The sequence below is a fragment of the Tyto alba genome, unplaced genomic scaffold (genome assembly GCF_018691265.1).
Source record: "Tyto alba isolate M040663 unplaced genomic scaffold, T.alba_DEE_v4.0 Super-Scaffold_8, whole genome shotgun sequence".
Taxonomy (NCBI): Eukaryota; Metazoa; Chordata; class Aves; order Strigiformes; family Tytonidae; genus Tyto; species Tyto alba.
In genome coordinates, this window is record NW_024881329.1 from 7,449,009 (window position 1) to 7,471,728 (window position 22,720).

The following is a 22,720-nucleotide window of genomic DNA, read 5'->3' on the forward strand; positions in this document are numbered from 1 at the left end:
TTTTTTCCTCTTTGTTTTCCTTACCATGACATCTGTCAACTTGACTTTGGTAAGTTTAGAGGAACAGAGCTTTGTCGTGTTGGTATCTTTGAATTTGTGTGCCTGCTGTGTTGAGCACAGAGGGAGGGGAATTTGATCAGAGCTCAGATTTGTTATGTCAATGTGCTTTAGTTTTGGATGAAGATAACTTTGCTATGACTACACGCAAGCTAAAAATTCATCCTTTGAAATCTAAACTTGTTGTCTTCAGATAGTATTGTTACCCCAGTATTCAATACCAGGTTACCCAGTCTTGAGAAAGATGTACCAGAATCTGCTTTACTCTGCAGTTTGGTTGATAAGTATCTGGTGGAGCTTTGTGCTTAGGCAATGGGTGACACAGGTGTTTCGTGGCTTGTTCTGCTTTCAGGAGTTGTCACTTTTGGAGGGTGTGTGTACTTAAAGTCATTAAACCCAGGAGAGAAATTCCTGGGAACAAGGATGATCCACTAAACTTTATTCAGTTTACAAACTAAGTATCGCTTGTGCTGCGTGGAGCTGTTGCTAGAAATTGTTATAAAACTGCTAGAGAATTTTGGAAAGAGCTGCGGAAGTTCTGGCACTTCCTAGGAATTACTGGGTCTGGGAGTGGGGGAGGAAATCCTGGGAACTTTTGACAATTTGAAAAAACTTCTAAACCCTACCAGAAGTTCAGAGAAACTTAGCTGATACCAGAGACCTTAAAGGCCACTAGAAACTAAAAGTTAACTGGGGATTCTTGCTGGGAAATTCTAGGAATTACCAGAAAACTCTAGTACATGCTAAAAATTCTGTGGGAACCCAAATTCAGTGACTCTGCTAGTAATTTCTACAATTTACAAGTGTTTACTAGGAATAGGAAAGCCATTAGCTGTTACCTTTTCAGATGAAGTGGCAAATGGTTGTATGTGGGTAAAACCTGTTCATCTTCCCCAAGTTTTGTCAAGTGTACAGTTTTATTATCTTACTCGGTGAGTGTCCTGTATGTGCTTGTCTTACATACAAACTTGTTTCATTTTCTGCAGTCTTATTTTGTTACGGATTATGATCCAACGATTGAAGACTCCTACACCAAGCAATGTGTGATAGATGAGAGAGCTGCGCGTTTGGACAGTAAGTAGCCCAGCTAAAGCGTGGTACCAGCAGCCCGTAGCTGTTGGTGCCTTGTGCTTACATCTCGATGCATAAAATGTAATGCAGGTGAATGATTGTTGCAGCATGTGGTTTTTATGTAAGTGCGCAGCTGATAAAAGCTACCTACCTTTGTTTTATTGATACACATACATAAGCACTTCAAATTCTGGGTAAACGTCTCTCTTTAAAGTAAATTGGACATTTTTTTAAAAAGAATTATTCCCAAAGCCTCAGTCCTACAAACCTAGGAGAATTTATATAACTCCTGGCAGTTAGTTACCTGGGTGACATGATGGAGTGGAAAACACATCGCTTGGGAGAGGCAGCATATGACCACCAAGTGCAATATAACTGCTTTGTTTTAAAACTTTTCAGTTGTCCCTTGTCAGTGATTTTTTTTCAGGACAAACCAGCAACCTTCTCAGCCGCCATCCCCAAGTTCCTCTAAGCATTTTCCAGCTGTTTCAGCTGGTTGTGAATTATCAAAAGTTTACCAAACTTTGTTGTTCAGTTTGTTTGGTAGGTCTTAAATTGTTCAGTCAGTCCAAGAACTTGCTGGGAATCTTAGCAAAAATCCAGTAGCTCTATGAAGAGTGATTTCTGCTTAGTTACAATGTACAGAAGAGGTTCTCACAACGTTCTATTAGGAAGGTTTTTTTTTTTTCTGTCTACTCTTAAGAACATGGACAGTAGTAATTGATGTTTTGCTTATATTCAGTACTGGATACAGCAGGACAAGAAGAATTCGGAGCCATGCGTGAACAGTACATGAGGACAGGGGAAGGTTTTCTGCTTGTTTTCTCAGTCACTGATAGAGGAAGGTAAGCCTGATGTTAAGACAACCAAGTTGTAATTAATCTTTAACTGTTGCTTATCCTTTATTGAAATAACCTCAGAAGCATTAAGCTTGTGTTCACTCTTAGATTCTGTGGTGTGACACTCTTTCTGCACTGATGAAAACTGATTTAAAGCCAATCACTTACTGAAAGTATCTGTTTCTTGCAACACATGTGTTGAAAGCATACAGAAAAAGTTAGAACTCTATTCAAGCACTTCATTACAGTCCAGAATACTAATTTCCTGGAAGTGACTGAAATTTAAACTAAGGGCAACATGCTATGATGTCTGAGTTCTTAGCAATATCCCCTTGCAGTGTGCTCGTTGACATCGAGTGGCTGATGCTGAATTTCTGAATGAGTGTGCCCGGTTTAGGGTGTGTCTCTGCACTCTTTTGCAGGCAGTGTTCACTCTGCTTACTCCTGTGAATTGCCTGGAACCTACATAACTGATTGGCTGCAGAGTTGAGGTGAAACATGGTTTGGGGGTTTTTTGTTTTGTTTGTTTTGTGGTTTGATTATTTTTTTTTTTTAGAACCTCATGGATCTTGGTCGGGTGGCTCCGGCTCATTGTAAGAGTAGGAAACTGCCATGTGTATACAGACAATCACTTAATGTTTTGGCTGTGATCTTCCTCCATTCAGATCTGTAGTAATAAAGAAGTGCTCAGGGATCTGTTCTTGTTTTGAGTTGAAACAGAAGAGCAATAAAATGACAAAAAAGATTATCTATCCCCCTCTGGAATTAAATATAGTGCTTGGGAAGTCTGTGCTCCAAAGGATGTGTGATTGACTGCAAGTGTCTGTGCTGAAGCTCCTGATGTAGTGATGTAGCTTAAACAGTGTTTACTTAAAAGCTGGGATTTATTTTTTTTTTTCCCCAAAAATACTTGTTTAGGCCAGAGTTAGCTTGTTTGATAAACTGTTTTTGGAGAATTTTTGTACTTTGCTCACCTTCCCTTAACCACTGCTGGAATATTCCTTACTGCTTGACCAGTATCAGTGCCTGGTATAACTTAGTTGGTAATGAGAAAGCTTTCTGATCATTTAGCCCTGCCATTTTTCTGCTCTTCAAGAAATAAAATTTTCCAGCTTTGATAGCTTCCCCCATAGTTCCTAGAAGTAGCTGTGGAAGTTGCCAGCTGAAATATTGATCACCAGGGACTCTAGACAACAGTTTGAATATTTTAGCCAGAGTTGAACTCCAAAGTCAGTATTTGTAGAAGGGACTGTGGTTTCTTGATTCTCTGCAACTCATTAGCATCCGGGTCCTGCTAGATCGAGACATAGTAAGTGCTTGCTTACCCTTGCAGCCCCACCTAAGTCTAGTGCATAACACACTGCTAACTTGAGGATTTTTTTAGCTTGAGTGTTGAATTGTTCTCTAACTGGCCATGCTGTGACTGGACTCTGGTGGAGTGCCTGCAGCTGTCTGTGCTTGTGTGGTGTGGCAGGGCAAGTCCAAATAGGTGACTCATAATTTCTGAGCTTCTGCAGAACCTGAGAATCTATGAATTAGTACACTGATGCTCTCCTTTTATTCTTTTACAGTTTTGAAGAAATCTACAAGTTTCAGCGACAAATTCTTAGAGTGAAAGATCGCGATGAGTTTCCTATGATTCTAGTTGGTAATAAAGCGGATCTAGACCACCAAAGACAGGTAATTCTTTTGCCATTAGTTACTGCTCACTTTCTTCTAGAAACTCTACAGTTTTCCTCCCAAAAATAGAGTGGGAACAAGAAAGAAATGAAAAAAATCATATCATACTAATTCCAGTGCAGAAACACAGATACACTCAGTTTCTGTACTTGAAGAATCTTAGAAGCATGATGGCATACCACATACAGCACATCTCCTGTCTGACTCAGTGGGGTTATGTTGAGACCAAATCTATTCACGTACAGAGTTGAGAGCTTTCTGTCATGACTTGATTACTCAGGCATGAACGTGTCTAATTCCTCCGTTCTGTTACTCACCATAGCTCTCTGTGCCAAGCAGAGTGCATTCCAGCACTGGCTCTAACGATCCTGAGACTGTGCTGTTGCTTTTACCGTTCACTGCTGTTATGTATAAATGAGTAGCCAGTTGCTCTTTTCTATTTGGCCACTTATCTTCTGCATAACTGACTTTAAGCCTTAAAAGTTGGAAGTACAACAACAAAATTACTGTTGTATTTATGTACCTTAAAGTTTTGAAACTAGTAGATTTCAACCTTACCTCTAGTTGTAAGAACTTTAAAGATTTAATTTAGAATCATTTGAAGGAGGAGCTTTACATTTGTTTTCCCTGTTTACTCTTGATTTTTCATGAATTGGACTGATTTGAAGCTGAAATGAAAATAGTCAGCAGGAAAGGGAACAGACTCATATTCTTCAGCAACATCTTCTGAGACAGATGTCTCTCAAAACTTGGTAGCAAACACGATTGATTTTTATCTGAGAGTAAACTTAAATATTACTAAAATTGTTGTAACTATTTTAAGTTTCACAAGGAAAACACAGCTTTAAACAAGATATTCTCAGAGTTGTGTACCACAACATAACTTAGTTTCTGTACACAAGTGCTTACATAGGTTTTTTTCCTTGCTAAATAAAATCGTTTCTCTGTCAACAGTGGCTGGAACAAGGAGAAAAATAGACTTAAACCAAATAGTGTTAAATGTTAGTGGGTTAGTACGTTGTTGTTGAATGAGTTTCTTGAATACCGCATAAAACCTTCAGTACAAAAAAAAGTTCCTGTTGAGTATGCTCCCTTGATTGTCACAACCTCTTTACCCTAGAACCTATGTAGAAAGATCATGACAAAATAAAAACGTATGTTGTAAGATACTGTCTTGAAGTTTTCACAGAAGTAGCTCATGAACTCATCAGAAGTAACTTCATGTACTCCACACATGCACAGAACTATCAGCCTGTCCCAGAGGCAGAAGTGAAACTCTTTCACTCTTTGGTTACCATCATGCCCCCATCAAAATTCCTGAATTGAACCTTGCAGGTCCTGGAATATCATGTACTTCATCTCATGCACAAATGTTGGCATGGAAACCATATAGGTGAAACTGAACTGTTCTGCAAACTGTAATTGCTGAAGGACAAATATCCAAATGCTTTGGGAGGGAAATAACATCATCACTGTGAGCCCCAGTTCTCAGAGGATACCTGCAGATGTAGTTTGTAATCCTGTAGGTACATTTCTAGAAAGTTATGAACTTTGTTTTCTCTCTTCTACTCTCCTAATGCTGTTACATCGCATCTGTTTCTCCCTTAAGGGAAGAAGGAGGTGCCTATTGCCTGTTCTGCTATTCTCTCTGTACCTGATTCCTAGCTGCTTTTTCAAATGATGATGGGCTGGTACACATTCAAGCTCAAAGCAGCTGTTTTCAAATTGCTTCACTTTTGCTGCCTATATCTGAACACAAATAAAAGCACATGTCCCCAAAAGCTCCTTCTGCTTTTAATGGCTATATTAATTGCCTTAATTGATTAGATGCTGATGAGCATAATGTTTGGTGCTATAACACAATTTACATGCAAATTGGTGGATTTGTGGCTTCCATCATAAGTTGAGGCTTAGACAGCTGTAGCTGAAAAAGCACTTCTAGTTTTGCTGAAACAGCTTCTTATGTGTTTCTTAACTCTTCCCTGCCCCTTCCCCACACATGGTGTGTTTCTGTTGGCCTTAAGTGTCTGAAGGAACGGTTTGGGGATGCTGAGCTGACATAATCACTCCCCAGAAGGGAGAGGCTCCCCTCTCTGACTTCATGTTCCCGCTCTTTCCTTTGCTGGCTCTAGTTCTCACTTGAAGCACTTTTGAGTTGAATCATCTCTCTAGACAGAGAGAAAAGCAGACAAGCTGGAATGGCTTTCTGGGACCTGTGTGACTTAAATGAGCTTGCAGAGGATTTGAGTGCCAGCGCTTGAAGCATGGGAAGGGGTGGGAGTGTGGCTTGGAGCAGAGCAGGGAGGAGTTAGGGTGGGGGGAAGAAAATGAGCCCTGCCTTTTGGCAGCAGCAAGCAGTTAGATGTTATCAGCTGGGTGTGAAAGGCAGCCAGAGTCTCCGCTTCATCGGTGGGGTTGTTTCTGCTCCATCACGTGAACTCTCGATGCAGGCGTCCAGTCAGTGAGTTGGACCAGCTTGCTGATAGGGCTGAAAACTAATCCTGCCACCATGTCTCCCCAGGTGTGGAGAAACTTCAGCCTGACAGGCAAGGTCATCCTGCTCTGGCTGCAGGTCTGCTGCACAGGCAGCTGCCATGGGAGGTCTGGGGGCAAAGGCGAGAGTACTCCCCCACCTTGGTTAGCCGTGCTGGGGTGAGTGGGAAGTGTGAGGTGTCCCCAGGTTGTAACTTGTGGGCAAAAACATGAGAAGTGCTAGTCTTACGCATTTTTGCATTTTCAGTCTGCTGGTGTGTCAGGCCTTGCTTTGGTTACTCTGAAAACATGGTCAGCCAGGCTAGAGTGTCACACTGCAGTCCTTTTGCTTGCCTGGCAGTTAGCTGTCTTACTTTCTTAACTTGTTTAATCATAAATGTACATTTTTCAGCTTCAGAATAAGTAGCATTTTTAGAAAATCGGGAAGCTAGGTATGAGTGTTTAGAGCAAAACTACTTGCACTAGGTACCTGCCTTCTTTTCCTGAAAGACAGAAGGCAAACCAGTGAAATAATAGAGAACGCATGCTACCTCCTAGAGTGTAAAACTAAGTTAAAGTAATTTGTGTGTGTGTTTTGATCGGCAAATGATACTCAATAGATTGAACACACTGGAGCCCAAAGGAGTTAAATGTATATGAAAGTTTTGGATGTCTCAGGGGTGTGACCACACCTTTATGTAAGTCACTGTGTTTTGTAGTTGAACACAGTACAGAGTGCTATCATTGTGATACCATAGATTCAGAAGGAAATTATGTGTAACTAATAATCTTTGTGTGGTGGCAACTGTTTCTCAGGAAATACATGAACCAGGTTGTTCAGCAGAAGTGCACAGATGGTAGTATGATCTTGATGAAGTGTTGGGGCATACCAAAGATGTAGTCTAAAATAGTAGTGGTTGTAATATACTGTAGGCCAACTCACAGGTGTTTTCGAAAGAGAGATGAAAGAGAAAGTTTACAATAGCCATTTGCTACAGTAGTAACTGTAAAGATCAATGAAGTTAAGCAGACTTCTTGTAATTTTGCTGTCTTAGTGGTATGGGAGGCCAATTCCTCCATATCCATAGGTTAGGTTGACAAAATGAGTTATTAGAGGACAAGCAAGCATTAATCTTTAGAATGTCCTTGTATGATAAGGAATAAAGTTACCACTGTTTCCAGATTCCCCAGTCAGTTACAGATTGGTGACTCTGAAACCAAAATTGAAGCAGCATCTCTCATTGCTCTTTCATTAAGGTAAATGCTATGTAGCAGTCTTTCTCTTAAGTGAGTTAATTCTGTACAGCTTGAACAATACTGGATGTTTCTACAGTAAGACAATTCATTAGAGCGCCACATGTTTTAGTAATAACCACTACTGACAGAGGTGTAAACTTGTCAGTGCAGGATATTTATGACTTTGTAGATAACTCCTAGCTTAAACTGCATCAAGTCTGATCATTCCCCAGGTGGCAGGGTTTCAAGGAAAATCCATGTTGCAACAGGAAAGTGCTCGAGTTTCATTAAATGCTAGTTTTGGGGTTTGCATCATGACTGAAGTAGTACAGTGACCTAGTGCTAAGATTGTCTGTGCTGCTAGATACCTTTAAAGAAAGGTTTTAAGGAGAGGTCTATGTCACTTTAGTTTATGCATAGACAGATGATGAGCAAAGCTGATGATCCCAGGCAGACAGCCTCGTGCATTGACCTTGACCAGCATCAGCCTAGATGCTAGCAAACAAGCAGTTCCCATGCTGGTTTTGTAGACTGACTGCTACACAGCTAGCTTGGCCTGAGATGGCTTATTCCAGAGGGTGGATGAATACAGGGACCTGGGTGGTGGCCTAGCCTAAATCATTAACATTTCAGTTTGCCTTTTCTCTCAAGCATTGTGAACTTGTATGAAAGCATGACAGTAATTTCTTGAGACAGTAGATTTTATGGCCATGTACAGTGGTGCCTCTGTTCTCACAGATGGATCGTACCTTCAGGTCTTCCCATGGCTTGCCTGATTTTGAGCTTTATAGATAACTAGCAATCAGGCATCTGATGCAGTATTTGGATACAGCAAGTCAGTCTGTTTGAATATGTGTCAGTGCTTCATAACCACAGTTTGTGTGTACCAAAGCGACCTTTTCATATGAGAATGCAGACAAAATGGAATTGGTGGATAGTGAACTACCCCTGCAGGAAAGCATTATGGTAGCCTAGTGTAGGCATGAACAAGCAGCACTTGTGGGTGGGCTGGTGAGGCAGAAAACAGGGGTGACGGATGCACTCGTCAGGAATGATGGAGCTCTGGGCAGGAACAGGGAGTGTTTCTGTGCAGGGAGCGCTGCAGGGTGGCCCCAAGGAGCTAGAAATGGATTGCTCTCAAACTTGCGGAAACACTTAACTGTTACCTGCTGATGTGAGTACAACGTGACCCTTAGTCTTGCACAAGTGTTCAGGCAAAATACAGATGCAGTGCTAGGTTAGGCAGCCTTGTAGAGTTGCTTTGGGTGGGGGAAAGAGTAGAAACTTCAGAATATAATATATATCTAGCAGTTCTTGGATACAATATTGAAGATGGAGGGCTGTGTAAGATGTTTACAGGACTCCTGTGCAGATAGTCAAATGGAAACTGTTTCAGTAAGATGACTGTTAACCTAGTGAGTTGGGGAATAAGCTTTTCTGAGTTTGACTTGCTCACTTACCTCTTCTATAATGGTGTTTTATTTGAGAAACTTTTACTAAATGTCTGAAGACTGTGAATAAATTATATCAAAATAAAAACCAGTAAAATATCCTATAACAAAGGATAGACATCATGATTTCTGTTTGTATTCAGTCTTAAGCTTAGCAAAACTAAGACATTTTTACTGCAGAACCAACATACACTTATGCAGACACATAGTTACTACTGGAAAATATGTGGTTCTCTTCATTTCTGTCAAAATAAAATACAGTGTTCCTCGAAGAAAAAGGATTTAGTGTTTATTTTGCTGATGACATTTAATAAGCTCTTCAGTCACACACTGAAAAGCCTGTCATGATGCAGGGTTGTACTTTAGAAGGGAGAATAAAAAGATGTAAATTAATATTTTTGTTTTCAACTATTTCTATGTACTTACTACATTTCCCTCAGTTTTGAAAATGGAACTGGTATGTTCTGGCCTCTAATTTACAGCTTGGGCACTGTGAATGCTTCTGTAGTGTGCTCAAAACCAAATATTTTTTTTTAAACTGACTTTGAGGTCACTAAAACTGACCACAAGCTGCTTGACAATGTATTTGTAAGACTGACAAAATATTATTTTGGAATTAAGCAATTGCAGATACTCTAGTAAATACAATGAGGACTTTAATGTTGCATCTATGATATTTTAAATGCAGAATATTGTGGAAGTGTAGCTTGACTTTTTTACAGTGTTAGTTTGACTTGTACATCTGATGTGCTTTAGAGGCAATAATGGAGAAAGTAGTAATCACGTATGTTTAAAGACTGGGTTCAGTTTCTCCTCGTGACTATACATTCCTTCCCAATTACTTATTAGTACACTTCAGTCTCTCACTTTCTGGGGCTGCAGTAGACTATGGAGGAATGAAGAACAGTGAAGGGGGTTAGTTTTGCAAAAACTGCCACATCTGTACTTTAACTTACTTTTGTCTGGTGAAGATGCAGAGGTGCATAGAGGGTTCTGGAAGCCCTGATGCAAAGTTTGGGGGATTCTGCAATGTCATTGATGTGCCAGAAAACAGCTACAAATATTTTTCCAAGTTCAGCCTTCATAAGCTTCGGAATAAGGATATTTCAACATCTGTGGCTAGAGAGGAAGGTAGAAGTGGATTTGTGCTAGTTAGTGGAGCAAAAATCTTGAATACCATTCAGTTTTCAGACAGCAATGGAGGATTGAAGGATCCAAGTCTTTTTTACTTTGTGCCCTGCAGTTAAAAGTGCAGCTCCAGTAGCTGATCTTGGGGTTGGTTTGGTTTTGAGGGTATTTTTTTGGCTTCAGCTGATGATAGTAACACTGAAATAAATGGAGAGTTTCTGTGAGCGTTTGAGATCAGCAGATACATCCTCAGTTACTCCAGCTAGTGGTAGAGCTTCATGAGGGTGTAGTGGGAACAGCCCTCAGTTCAGCAGTAAATGTATGACTACAATACCGGTGGGGGTGCTAAGGACAGAGGAATCAACCATGTTGAGATGCCTTGCACGGAGGCTCTCAAACCGTGTGTGCAGCTGTTAAGAATGTATGTTGCAAGCTAAAAAGTAGTTCTGTAGCTTGCGCTGTGGTGAACGCTGCTAGTGATGCTTTTCTATCCCCATCTATTCCCATTTCTGTGTAGCTTCCTAATCTAAGTGAGCATCTGAGTGCTTTCTCAAAACTAAATTAAAAATACCCCCCCTCCTTTTTTTTCTTCTCATATCAGTCCTCTACATGCTGGTTTAACATTTTTTCTGTGAAAGCAGTGTAATCTTTGACATTTCTTCCACTAGCCATTGTCTTGGCGAGATCTATTGTACTTCCTTTTATCACTGAAAGCTGCCCTTTCCTCCCGGCCCTGCGGGTGACCTTCCCGTTGAAGCCTCGCATGCCTTGCACTGCTCAGGGTGGCCTTCTGTTGTCTGACCTCGCTGCTTTCTACTTCATCCAAAAATATGCTGTGTTCTCTTTTGGTTTTGCCCTGTGACCGATTTATTCTCCCTTCCTATAATGGTCCCCTAGCTTCCTGCCTTCTGCTTCATCACTTTAAATTTTACACCACCTCTTTATGACGCTCATTATTTCCTCCTCATCTCCCTTTCCTCTGTTGTCCCAAGGAGTCAAGAGGTAGACGGGGTTTGTTTAATATCTCTGGGTAGCCTGAAGGCTTCGTGGAGTTTTAGATCGCTTGTAATTTAAGCTACATTTAAAACTGCCTGTGTTAATATTTTGCTGTGTCGCAAATATCTTTTTTTTTTGAAATTACTTTTATAAAGATTCAGAAGCTAAACATCAGTTCTTGTTTTAAAAGTAGTAATCTGATCTTTTTTTTTTTCCCCTTTGGTTTTAGCTGGGACAGGGAGAAGGTGAATTTAGCAATAGTATTCACAGTTTTGTTAGTAATCCAGCAGATGTTGACGGAAGCACTTGCCTAGAGGAGGAGTAAGGGACTCTTGTCTGCCTGTGAAGGAAATCTTGGTCTTGTTATACAGAACTGAAGTGAAGATGAGGCAGCTGCAGGGAGGGAAAATCCTGGGAGGGTCAGTCTTTTTCTGTTGCAGAAACTTTTTTTTTTAAATTCTTCACTTGCATTTGGAAAGTTGTGTTATGTGGATTTGTTTCCCAGTTGTATTATGTGGACAGTGTGGAAACTATTCTGTGGCCAAATAAGCATTATTGTTTGAGGGAAATAAGTCCTTAACATGTATATGCAGTGTCTACTAATACAAACATGCCCTCAGCAGCCTTGAACTTAATGATTGATGTCTGTTACAGGTGACACAAGAGGAAGGTCAGCAGCTAGCACGGCAACTTAAAGTAACATACATGGAAGCCTCAGCAAAAATCAGACTGAATGTAGACCAAGCTTTTCATGAACTTGTCAGAGTTATAAGGTATGATAACTTAGACCAGATAACTAACGTCCCTACGTTAATGGATAGCTACAGCAAGTGTATTGAAATGTAGCAGAAAATTGCTGTTGAAATTCTGCCTGCTGTTACTTGTACACTTTGACCAATGCTCTCCATTGTAAAATATTCCTGTGTATTAGGAAGAAATGTTTACGTGAATGTAATATGTATTTGAAGAAGAATTTCTTCATCTTCATCTCTCAGACTTTATTGGTCACCCAGTAAGTAAGCAAGCCTGATAAATTAAATCTGAGATTGGCCTCCTGTAAAAAAAAAAAAAAAAAAAAAAATGGTGTTCCTTACAATGAAAAAAAAAAAAAAAAGAGGCAACCCTCCAAAACCTATCATTTAATCAGTAGTTTGAGTGTCAAAATTAAGTCCATCCTCTAGAAAAGTGTAAAAACAGTAACTTTGAATACAGCATTTATTTTTATTTAACTGAAGATGATTCTATGGATTTAATTTGAAATAATCTATTTCAGGAAATTTCAAGAACAGGAGTGCCCTCCTTCACCAGAGCCAACACGGAAAGAAAAAGACAAGAAAGGCTGCCATTGTGTTATTTTCTGAGAATCCCAAGAACCAAGCTATCAACTGCCAGATTATTTTTTTCTTTCCATCATTTTACATCACTTCTGATATTGGTCTAGCCTTATATGTGCATGTCCTAAAAGCGGTCACCAGAATAGCCTTAGTCCAAGAAGCTGGCAGAATAGTCCTTGATGAAGACTCAGTCATCCTGGGGCAGACTTCAAAACAAAACACTAAGGCTGCTTCTTTAATACCACAGTTCCTTCCTTCTCTCCCTTAAGAGCTTGCACCTTGTGGAGTTTTATTCGCAAAGGAGATGAAACAAAACCGTGTAGGACAAGGTGTTGAAGTCATGCATAAGTTCTCTTGTGATTTAATTTATTTTTACTTCAGACATTTCATTAGACAAAGACCTATATTGAAGTATAGAAAATACTTTTTAAAAAAGGGGTGGATTGGCTTTTTTTGCCCTCAGCTAAATTAGACTTGAGTATTCAGCTAGCCTTAAGAAACCTACACTGAATTTCATTGTCAGCAGAAATTTTCATCTCGCATTTATGCTGCAGTTTTATTTCAGTGGCCAAAACAGTCTACTGTATTTATTTTATGAATCCAGAACAGCTACAGGATGATTACTACTACTATTAGGATATGGCCAAATACCTGAGCTCATTCTGGATTGAGGCATTTGAGCTTATTAAGAAATTTCACATCATTTCTTTGGAAACAAATTGTGTCTTCCTTTGTATTTCTGGGTAAGGGATTAAGGAAAACTAAAATTGTAGCTGTTTTTGTTTCATGTGATATGAAAATGAATTTGATCTTTCCATTGTCAGAGATGATTAAATGTTTTTGCTATATACTTTTATACATTATTTTCTTATCAAACTAGTTAACAAGTATTTTTATATGTTTGTAAGCAAATATGCTTTCACAGCATAACTTGTGTATATGTAAAGATGAGTATTTAATTCTCACAGTTCACTTTTAACTGACAAAATGTGGGATTTGCCAAACTGTGGTAAACTTCTCCTTACTCTTCTGGTTATACCCAAGAATGGCCAATTATGTGCCTGCCCAACACACCCATAGAGTAAAATCTAGTGTTGTGTTTTAATGAATTTCAGTATCCCGTACTAAAGACTGACCATTATGTGAATTATTAAACTGTAAGACTTTTAACTGATTGTTTAGTTAAACTGTGGATGGTTGTTTAATTTTGAGTTCTGTGGATTGTGTTTAAACAATTCAAGAGTATGGTCCCTGATATTGAAATACTGAGTGGTATTGCACAGTTGTCACCTTACTGAATGTGTCCAACAGTTCTTTGAAACTTGATTATTAAGCAAACCCTTGTATAACTTCAGGTGCTAGAATTAAAGATGATCTAACCATTATCAGGGGGTAAGCACATTGCCTCTTTCTGACTCTCTTCCAAAACGTGAATTTTTTTGGAGGTCGGGGGAAAAAAGGGGTGGTGGGACCTGGTTAGGAGATGGACAGGCACATCTGCATGTCTTCTCTTCAAGCTTGGACAGAAAGAAAAGCCATTTCAATTTAAATCGTGACATGATAAAAGCTGATGTTTGTTTTGACTTGAAGTATGTAGTCAGTGTTTCAATCAACAATTCCTGTGTTTTCAGGCTGTGTTCACTGTCAGGTTCTCTGCTGTAAATCTGTAAACGTCTGCTGAAAAAACAGTGCTTAAACAAGTTTGTTATCTTTACAGCAGCAAAGCATTAAACCTTGAAGTAACACTAGTGCTGTGCATAGCAGAGGAACTTAAGTTTTTTATGTAATTTAGATTAGGTTGTGTAATACTGGTTTGAGAGAGTGGGTAGCTTCCCCCTCCCCTTTAAATGAAGATATTGGTTGATGATAGGCTACTTACGAATAATGCGTAGAAGATTCAAACAAGAAGTTACAGTACAGTACAGTGGGAGTAGATTGAGAGATGGATTATATTTTTCAAGTCAAATGTAAGAAATTACAGCCTGTAGCAAACACCGTGTGTTTTCTTAAGTATGTGAAGCTCTTTGGAGTTAAGTTACTACAGGTGTGGCACTAGAATGAGTTAAGATGACAAACTTCAGCATGTGTATTGACACTAAAGATATTTGCTCCTCACAAATTCAATTTACATCAGTTTTTTTCCTTTTTTTTTAAACTTTCACTCATGCTAGGTTGCTTTTAAAATAGCAGACTGTTAGGTCTTTTAATATGTAACTCTGTAGTTCATAGAGAAGGTGGAGAGTGCCACACCTTTGCTTTTCCTCATATGGAAAGCAGAATATCTTTGAGGTGGTTGATGCTAAGCAACCTACTCCTATCTGCTAAGCCACATTGCAAACATGGTAAACTTTTTATAAACAAGTTAAATAGAAGTGGGACCACCAGCTGCTGCTATGGAAGTCTGCTCCAAGTTTATTAACTAAGATGATATATTTCTGTGCACATGTTTTTAAGGCTTCTACTGGAGAGAATGTGCAGGGAAATCTTCATGTAATGTTATGGTCTCTTTTTGAGACTGGTTTGTATATGGCAATTTAAGGAGCTGTTAAATGTAGGCATTTTGATCATATTCTTTAGATTTGAAGTATTTAGAAAAGTATTGTGTTTTTGACCAGTAATGGTGATCTAAGTGGTTGTGGAAAGTTCAAAACACTTAAGATATTTCAAAGATTTGCTTTTCTAATTGTTGTACCTAAAGGTAATGGTGAAAAATGGCAGAAGGTCCCTAGTGTGGAGCTTGCAAAGTACAATAGGGACCTTGTCAATCTTCTCAGAAGGAGTAGCCCCCATCTATATATCTTGGGTTATTTGTGAGTTTATTGGGTTTTTTTATTGAATTTTTATGGACTAATATATTATTGCCACACTGCTGTAGGATAGCAGTCTAGCTGACAACCCAAGAGAGTTAAAGATTTGTTGCTTATGTTTGTAGTTACTTCAGTTCAAGGCCACATCCATAAGTCATGAAAATTCACAGTTCAGGAATTTGGGGTGCTTAAAATGTATCTACAAATGTCCTCCTTGCTCCTGGCCACCTCCTCAGCACGCTTCTAGTGTGTAATGCCCCAGTGTTGTGGGCCCTGTGGAAGTGCTTGGTGTTCAGGCAAGCAGGCAAGAGGCGATCAGATAAATGCCCAAATATATAAATATAAGTACTAAATACCTAGCCCAGGGTAGGACCATGTAATGAGATGAGCTGTTGTAAAAGAGTTAGTAAAGGAAAATATATTTGGAAGGAGTTAACAGCCACTAACGCCAAGGAAAACTCTGACTTTATGCATGGCCTTGTGGTTAGTCATCATTGATAAAGTTCAAGTCTGGATTCAAACAAAAATATTAGCTAACGCTCTTCTGACATCAGTTGCTCAGAAGACTTACCCTGTTGGTGTTGCTGTAGCCATTGTTGACTGGCCTTGCCACATAATCTCAGTACAAAGCTTTAATGAGTTTATTCCAAAGAGAAGATTCCTGAAGTCAGTCACCACAAGCCAAGCACCACCAAAAGTTATCTGCACTTACTATTTAGAAGTTTGTTGCCTGCAAAAGCTCGGGAATCTGTTCAACTGGGAATGCGTTTGTTCCCTTGAGTTAGGCATAGACTGTGGTACCCTCATGTACCAAAACTGTGACAAAAGAAACACTCGAACTGAATTTATAAAAACACTCAAGCTGGAAATGTGGGAGCACGGTCGTGTTTCCGTGCTACTCAGCGGACCCGCTGCAGGGGAACAGTCCTTGCCAAACCCTGAAGGCTTAAAGTTGTTAACCTGGGCTCTTGCCGAGAGCATCCTGAATGGTAAATACACTGCTTACCGCGTTGTAAATACGGCTTTTCTGCCGTACTTACCTGGTTCTATTGGAAAATAAAATGCGAGACTTGAAACAGGTTCTGGGTTTTAAATGGGGGTAAGCAGAAGTATGTTCAAGGTCTTAATCTCTGTGTTGTGTGGCACATGTTGTAAGGCCAGAAAGTTTAATGTTCTTGGTATTCAGATATTCTCATAGAGCTCTGACCACGGGAGCATTTGGTTGAAAGGAATCACTTTTTGTTCCTTAAACGTTGTGGCTGTCTAGGCCATTTTCTTGATCTTTCTAGGCTTTTGTTCGGGCTATATGAGAAACAGTAGGAAATGGGAAAAATCACCGAGGAGTGATAATGAAGGGAAGAAGGAAGAAAATAGCCTTGGTACTTTCCTGTGTCGTAACCTGAGTGCGTGCAACAGATCAGGTGCAGAAATGAGGATGGGTAGGACTGTCTTAGCAGCCTTTAGCTGGGAAGATAAAGAGCTTTAAATGAGAAGCAGCAGATGTGGAAAAGGCAATAGATTAAGCTACAAGGAGACCATAATACCCAGAAACAACATTGTAGATGTGTGCTATGCTTGCTTTATGTAGGTGTGCTACTAGACTTCAAAATGTCAGTTATTTTGGAGAGTTGAGAGATTTTTTTTTGGATTACGTATAAGGTACAGGTGATGTCCCACACAAAAGCTAAATTGGATATATGCATGTAATGCAGTTGGTAATGTTCCTGAGCCAGCCAGCAAGCAGTATGTTGAACTAAATGCATTGTCTTGCTGCTGGAAAGCAAATACTAGTCTGTTAGCGGTAGTATGGTACAAATACTCCTCTGAATGCATCTCATGTTTCTTCTGACAAATGTAAATAACTTACTCCAGTGATACGAATAGCTTACGTGCTTTAAAAAGTATTCTGTGAAGTAGTGTTTTGAGACCTATCTGGGACCATTTGTCCAGTCCTCCATGCAAACCTAGCGTGAGTTTGTCCTCACTGTAAAAAGCTGTAATCTATATAGGCAAGACAAGCACTCCTAAAGAGGAAGGATCTGCTGGGAGTAAATGGTGGGTTATCTTTTTGTTGTGATTATTTATAAAGCAGTGGACTTGCGTAGGGAATCCACCTCTAGGCAAGGGATGAAATGTGGAATTAAAAAAAAAAAATGGCGGTAGGAGCCATGTGGAGCGAAGGTTAAAGGTGTGAGTGGGAAATGCTAAAGAAAACTGCTGATGGTGGGCCTGGGAAGTTGAACCTAAAGCTGTAGCAGCTCCTCGGCGCTCGCCTGCTGCGTCCTGGAGCTGCTCCCGGGCGATGGAGTCCCCGGGGGGCCTGGCCACCACGGTGCTCTGGCCCTGCAGTGGGTCTGCCATAAATTCTGCTCGAAATGCGAGGGGAAACTCCTTTGTTGGCAGCCACAAGATGTCACTGTCGGTAGGAGTACATATGTCTGAGGGGCTTTTAAGGGCTGCCTTCCCTGAGGCCCTTGTGCAGAGTTCAAGTTCTTATTTTTACAAGCAGGGTAGGAATGAAGGACGAGAACCATAACAAAGCCATCAATCTATAATTAAACGGGGCCATATGTCAGTGCCATTTCAGAGTATTTTGGTCTGTGAATGCTGTAAAATCCGGATGGTCAGTAGCTAGGGAAAAAACAACGATTTATAAATAGTGGTTCTGAATAAATTTGTTTGAGAAGCAAGAAGGATGCTTGCAGCCTAAAACATTAAATGCATGGTAATTACAATATAGTACAAATACAAGAGAAAAAACAAGTAATCTTTGTATATCATTAGTGACATGCACAATTTGCAGTCAGAAAGTTATGTATAAACACTTCAGGTTCAGTTAAATAATACATCTAAATGAGGATTACTGTTAGCATGAGAAAAATGTAGTCCCTCTTGTCTAGGCACCAGTCTGGCATTTCCCTGAGGAGCAGAGAAATCTCTTGAATGCAGTGCTGACCTTTGAAAGTAAAAATGTTCTAATGCTTTTCTCCTTCCTACTGCAAACTTTCCTCCCTACATGCTGTGACTTTTAAGCAGTAAAAGTTCACGTGCTTTAATATTTTTCCTATAAACTGTGAAATATGCCTATTCCTCATTGCCTCTCAGATGACTTGTCCTATTCCTGAACTGCTGGCTGCTTGTCTCACCATAAAAGCCGTTCTGTCTTATCTCTTTCTCCCGAGACTAAGCCATTCTGTGTCTCGAGCTGTTCTTTATTATTTACAAAACAATTAAGTGCCTTAATCCAACTATAAAGTATGACACTGGCACTATGACCTGGTACCTCTTCTACTCACACAGCCGTCCCTCTCATTTGAAAGTCTGACTTTCGGTTGTTCTGAGGGCTGTCTTTTCAAGGTTTTAGAAAGTATTGCATGCTTGCTGTAACTTTTTGTTCCTCCCTAATCCCAGTTTTAAAATATCCATTTATCCAGTTGCATTTCTGGGAAATGGGAGGGAGAATACCTCATGAATTCTGAATGGTTTGGTGGTACTTTTTTCTTGTCTTGTGGATTCCTAATGTACAAGTTGCTCACCTCCACTCCAGTTGCCTTTATGAACTATGTCTTTAATAGTCTTTGTAATTTCTTGATTCTTTTTTTTTTTTTTTTTTGCAATTAAAAGTGAGACCTCTCCTGTTTATCTTTCTCTTGAACAACCAGCTTGAGATCATTCAAATCCTTGCTACAACAGCTAGCTGAATGATACTATCATCTGCCAGGTCTAATACCACATTTTGTTGGTTTTGTGAGGTGCCCAGTAAGGTTGCTGCCAAGTCCTAATGTCTAGGCTGTATCCTTGCTGATCTCTTTTTATGCAGTGCTGCCAGGAGCTACTCTGTGATGACTTCTTCCCAGTAGTATTATTTCTAATGTGTTTGGAGAGCTCTGGATGTGCAAATAGAGAATACATACCTGTTTACCATTTGTAGCCCCAGAGAAATCCCTTAGTACAGGCAACTACTACTTGAATTCTTTGTATTACTAGGACTGAATCTGACATTGCTCCAGACTATTTTAGAATTAATACTCTGCTGACGATTCCACTCTGGTTTTGTCTTTTCACAGAATCATGGAATGGTTTGGGTTGGGACCTTTGAGATGACCTAGTCCCAACCCCCCTGCCCCGGGCAGGGCCCCCTTCCCCCAGCCCAGGGTGCTCCCAGCCCCGTCCAACCTGGGCTTGAACCCTCCCAGGAAGGGGGCAGCCACAGCTGCTCTGGGCACCCTGGGCCAGCGCCTCACCCCCGCACAGAGGGTGTGTCAAAATATATATCAGGGCATACCACCCTCACAGAGGGTCTTTCAAAATTTGTTTGACTTGCTGAACAAGGGAAACGGGGGACTGTTGCTGAATGGGATAAGTGATCTAGTGACAGTAGCCACAGGTATGGCTGAGGTGCCCGGTGCCGCAGACTTGACCAACAGCGTTTCCCGGCCCCATGTGAGCAGTGAAAAGGTACGGCGAGGAGAAGAGCTGGCAGCAGCGACTGAGGATTGAGGCAGGGTTTACTTCAGAGAACTCAACCCATACAAACTCATGGGACTTGATGGGTTCTGTCAAAGGTGGTGAGAGAACCAGCTGATGTCCCTGTAAGGCTGCCCAGTTGTCTTTGACTATCTCTAATGGAGATCAGGGGAATTTGTGGTGACTGGAGGAGAGAAAGTGTTGCACCCATCTTCAAGCAAGGCCTGGAGAGCAATGTAGGGAACTGCAGGGAGTCAGCCTCCCTTCTGTTCCTGGGAAGTTGCCCAGCAGGTTCTCCAGGAACACGTTTCTGGGCACAGAGAAGTGGTTGGAAACTGTCTGCATGAATGTACTAGTTTACCAGGGTCGATCAGACCTGACCAGCATCACTGCCTTCTATGATAAAGTGACTGAATTTGTGGATGAGGGGAGAGCAGCGATGTATTTTACTTCAGCTCAGCAAGGTTTTTCACTTCTTTCTCCCACCATATTATTGTATCAGAGTTAGGACCTTATGGTCTGGGTAGATGGACAACCAGATGGGCAAAAAACTGACTGGTGGTTTGGCCTCGGAGGGTAATAGGCTGGCTTCCAGGTGAGGTGACAGGATGGTGCTGGGACCGTCTGGCCGAACGGGGCCTGGGTTCGTGGAGGACAGCGAGGGGACACGAGCCAGCAGCGCGCCCGGGCAGCAAAGGCAGCCAACAGCACCCTGGGCTGTGCTGGCAGGAGCACCGCCCTTGGGCCGAGGGAAGTGACCGACATCCTTCCTTTTCTCTGCACTTGGGTGACCCCGTGCAGAAAACTGCATCCAGCCTTGAGCCCCCTGGTAAAAGAAGGATGTTGGTGAACTGGAGGAAGCCCAGGGGGAGGGTAACCGAGGAGGTCTGGGGGCTGGGCTGGAGCACTTGTCCTGTGAGGAGAGGTTGAGGAGCTGGTCTTGCTCAGCCTGGAAAAGGGAAAGCTTGTGGCGAGGAGAGGGAAACAGCCTTCCTGTACCTGCAAGGAAGTCGGTGAGAAGACAGAGCCAGGACCTTCACAGTGGTGCATGATGAGAGACAAAGCAAAGTAGTTGAAATGAGAGGTTCAGACTGAATATAAAGAAGAACTTTTTCACCAGGAGGAGAGGCTGCCCAGAGAGGCTGTACACTCTCCATCCTTGGAGGTTTTCAACACCTTAGTGGAAAAAGCTCTGAGCAGCCTCAGCTGACCTCATAACTGACCCCAGTTTGAGCAGAAGGTTGAATAAGAGACCTCCAGACACACCTTTCAACTTTAATTGTCCTATGATTTTTAAAGAAGATGAGCATTTGAAAAAGGTAGGTACTATGGAGCAAGAGCTCAGTTTGAAAGGGAAAAAAAGTTCTCCCACCTAATCTGATGATAGTAGGAGTGATAATGTCTAACATGCACTCAAATCTGTTACATCTGTGAGGGAAATTGCTGGTGATTCATTTGATACTTCTGGGAAAATAAGTAAGAATATCATTATAATTGATGTCCTGGAGAGGTGTCTTTAGCCTGAAGGATGCTGGCTGTCATGAATAACGCAGCTGCCCTGAACCCAAACTGGGGTAACCCGAGATGTGTATCGGGGTCTAACCTATCCAAACCTTTCCACCCGAACCGTGACAAGCACCCACCACGCGTCACCTTCGGCTCTGTGTGTGCTTGTACGCCCAGCCCGTCGGTCAGTGACTGAACGCGACCTGCAGCCCGGGCTGTAAAGCGCACGCTTCCCTCGGCTGATGGCAGGCGCTGGCTGGGTGCCCGGCAGCGCACTCTGCACCTCCGTGGGACGGCTGTGCGGTCTCTAAAAACATTCCTGAGAGAACTTTAAAACCAGAGTTCTCAGCTGAAGCAGCTAATGGCTACAGCTGAGCGCTCCGAGCGCCTGTGCCAGAGCCTGGTGCCGGGTTTGCAGTCGGGCACCTCGGGAAGGACAGAGTTGCGCCGGACTGCGGTGGCTGCCAGGCTTGCGTCGCGGGTCCGAGTTCTTCAGAGATCCAGAAAGGGGAAACCAGTAACTAGGAGCAGCGGCTCGTGCAACCAATGTGTTTTAGGGGGGATGATCAGGTACCTTTGTTATATTTTTGGGTCTGCTAAATGCTACTTCCCTCTACAGAAAGGTCAGTTGTCTACTCACAAGAAGCAGCTTGCTGAGCGGGATGGCAAGGAGACGGACGGTGGTGGTCTGCAGCTCAGGTTCAGATGTTTTAGGTGAATGATGAAGCAGGCATTGCACCTTGTGTGTGGCAGGACAAGGTGCTTTGGTCTTTAATGAGTGGAAAATTGATACGTTGTTAGGCTTTCAGTTTAGTTTCCAACTAATCACCTGCCCAAAGGTTCTGCTGCTTAATACCCAGATATGAGTCCCCTGAAACCAATGCTCTGTGCAAGAGCAAGTCTCTGCTATGGTTTTATAGTCTAGAGAAGAATTTTGCACTTCAAAGGTCTTCTCAGCCAGAGCAGGATCAAATTACTTCTTTCCATATCTGGAAATTATATTATTCATGTCAGAGTGACATTAAAAAGCTGGAAAGTGTAATTGGAGTGTTTTCTAATTTGAAATCTGTCATTATGTATAAAACCCCCTGAGATGTGCTAGGGCTGACAGCTGCGTGGGGCTTTGGTGCTTTTTTTCAGCTCTCCCAAAGACGGTATTTGTTTGAGGTGTGGTGACCACCTCATCTTTGGCTTGTGTCACTGCACTGAGGTGACAAAGCTCCCATTTCCCCAGCAGAGGGGACAGCTTGAAGTATGTGGGCATGTGTCTGTCTTGGATTTCATTGTAAAATTTCAAATTAACATTTTGATATTTTAACATACTTCAGGTTCTGTTGTTTGGCTACATTCTTAAAGTAATCCCAGTTTCCCATGACATTTAAACAATATTAACTTATTTTTTAAGCTTTAAAAATTCATTTTTAGTTTTTAAATTGTCTTATTTGCCTTTTTTCTTTTTGGTGTGTTTTTTTATGTTTGTTTTTGTTTTTTTTTTTTCCTAGATTCAGACTTAACCCAGGAAGGAGCCCTGCTTTAATGTTCCTGGTGCTGAATTTCTTCTCTAGCAAGGTTACAATTGCTTAAAATTTCCTGTATTAGAAGCCAGCCAGTGACAGTCTTCATTACTGCACTGCTTTAAGGACGGGGCTGTCTGGCTATCTATCTGATTTATCTGC

At 41.3% G+C, this 22,720-nt stretch overlaps 1 protein-coding gene across 2 annotated transcripts in view; it reads left to right on the forward strand.

Moving 5' to 3' along the window:
* RRAS2 (RAS related 2) overlaps nucleotides 1–13,649 on the forward strand; it is a 42,953-nt gene extending 29,304 nt beyond the window's left edge. For both annotated transcript variants that reach the window (XM_033006971.2, XM_033006972.2), the window contains exons 2-6: nucleotides 1,044–1,131; nucleotides 1,871–1,973; nucleotides 3,539–3,647; nucleotides 11,585–11,703; nucleotides 12,204–13,649. In XM_033006971.2, the coding sequence (XP_032862862.2) occupies nucleotides 1,044–1,131; nucleotides 1,871–1,973; nucleotides 3,539–3,647; nucleotides 11,585–11,703; nucleotides 12,204–12,291 (507 nt within the window). In that variant the 3' untranslated portion in view covers nucleotides 12,292–13,649. The remainder of the gene's footprint in view (nucleotides 1–1,043; nucleotides 1,132–1,870; nucleotides 1,974–3,538; nucleotides 3,648–11,584; nucleotides 11,704–12,203) is intronic.
* The last annotated feature ends 9,071 nt before the right edge of the window (nucleotides 13,650–22,720 follow it).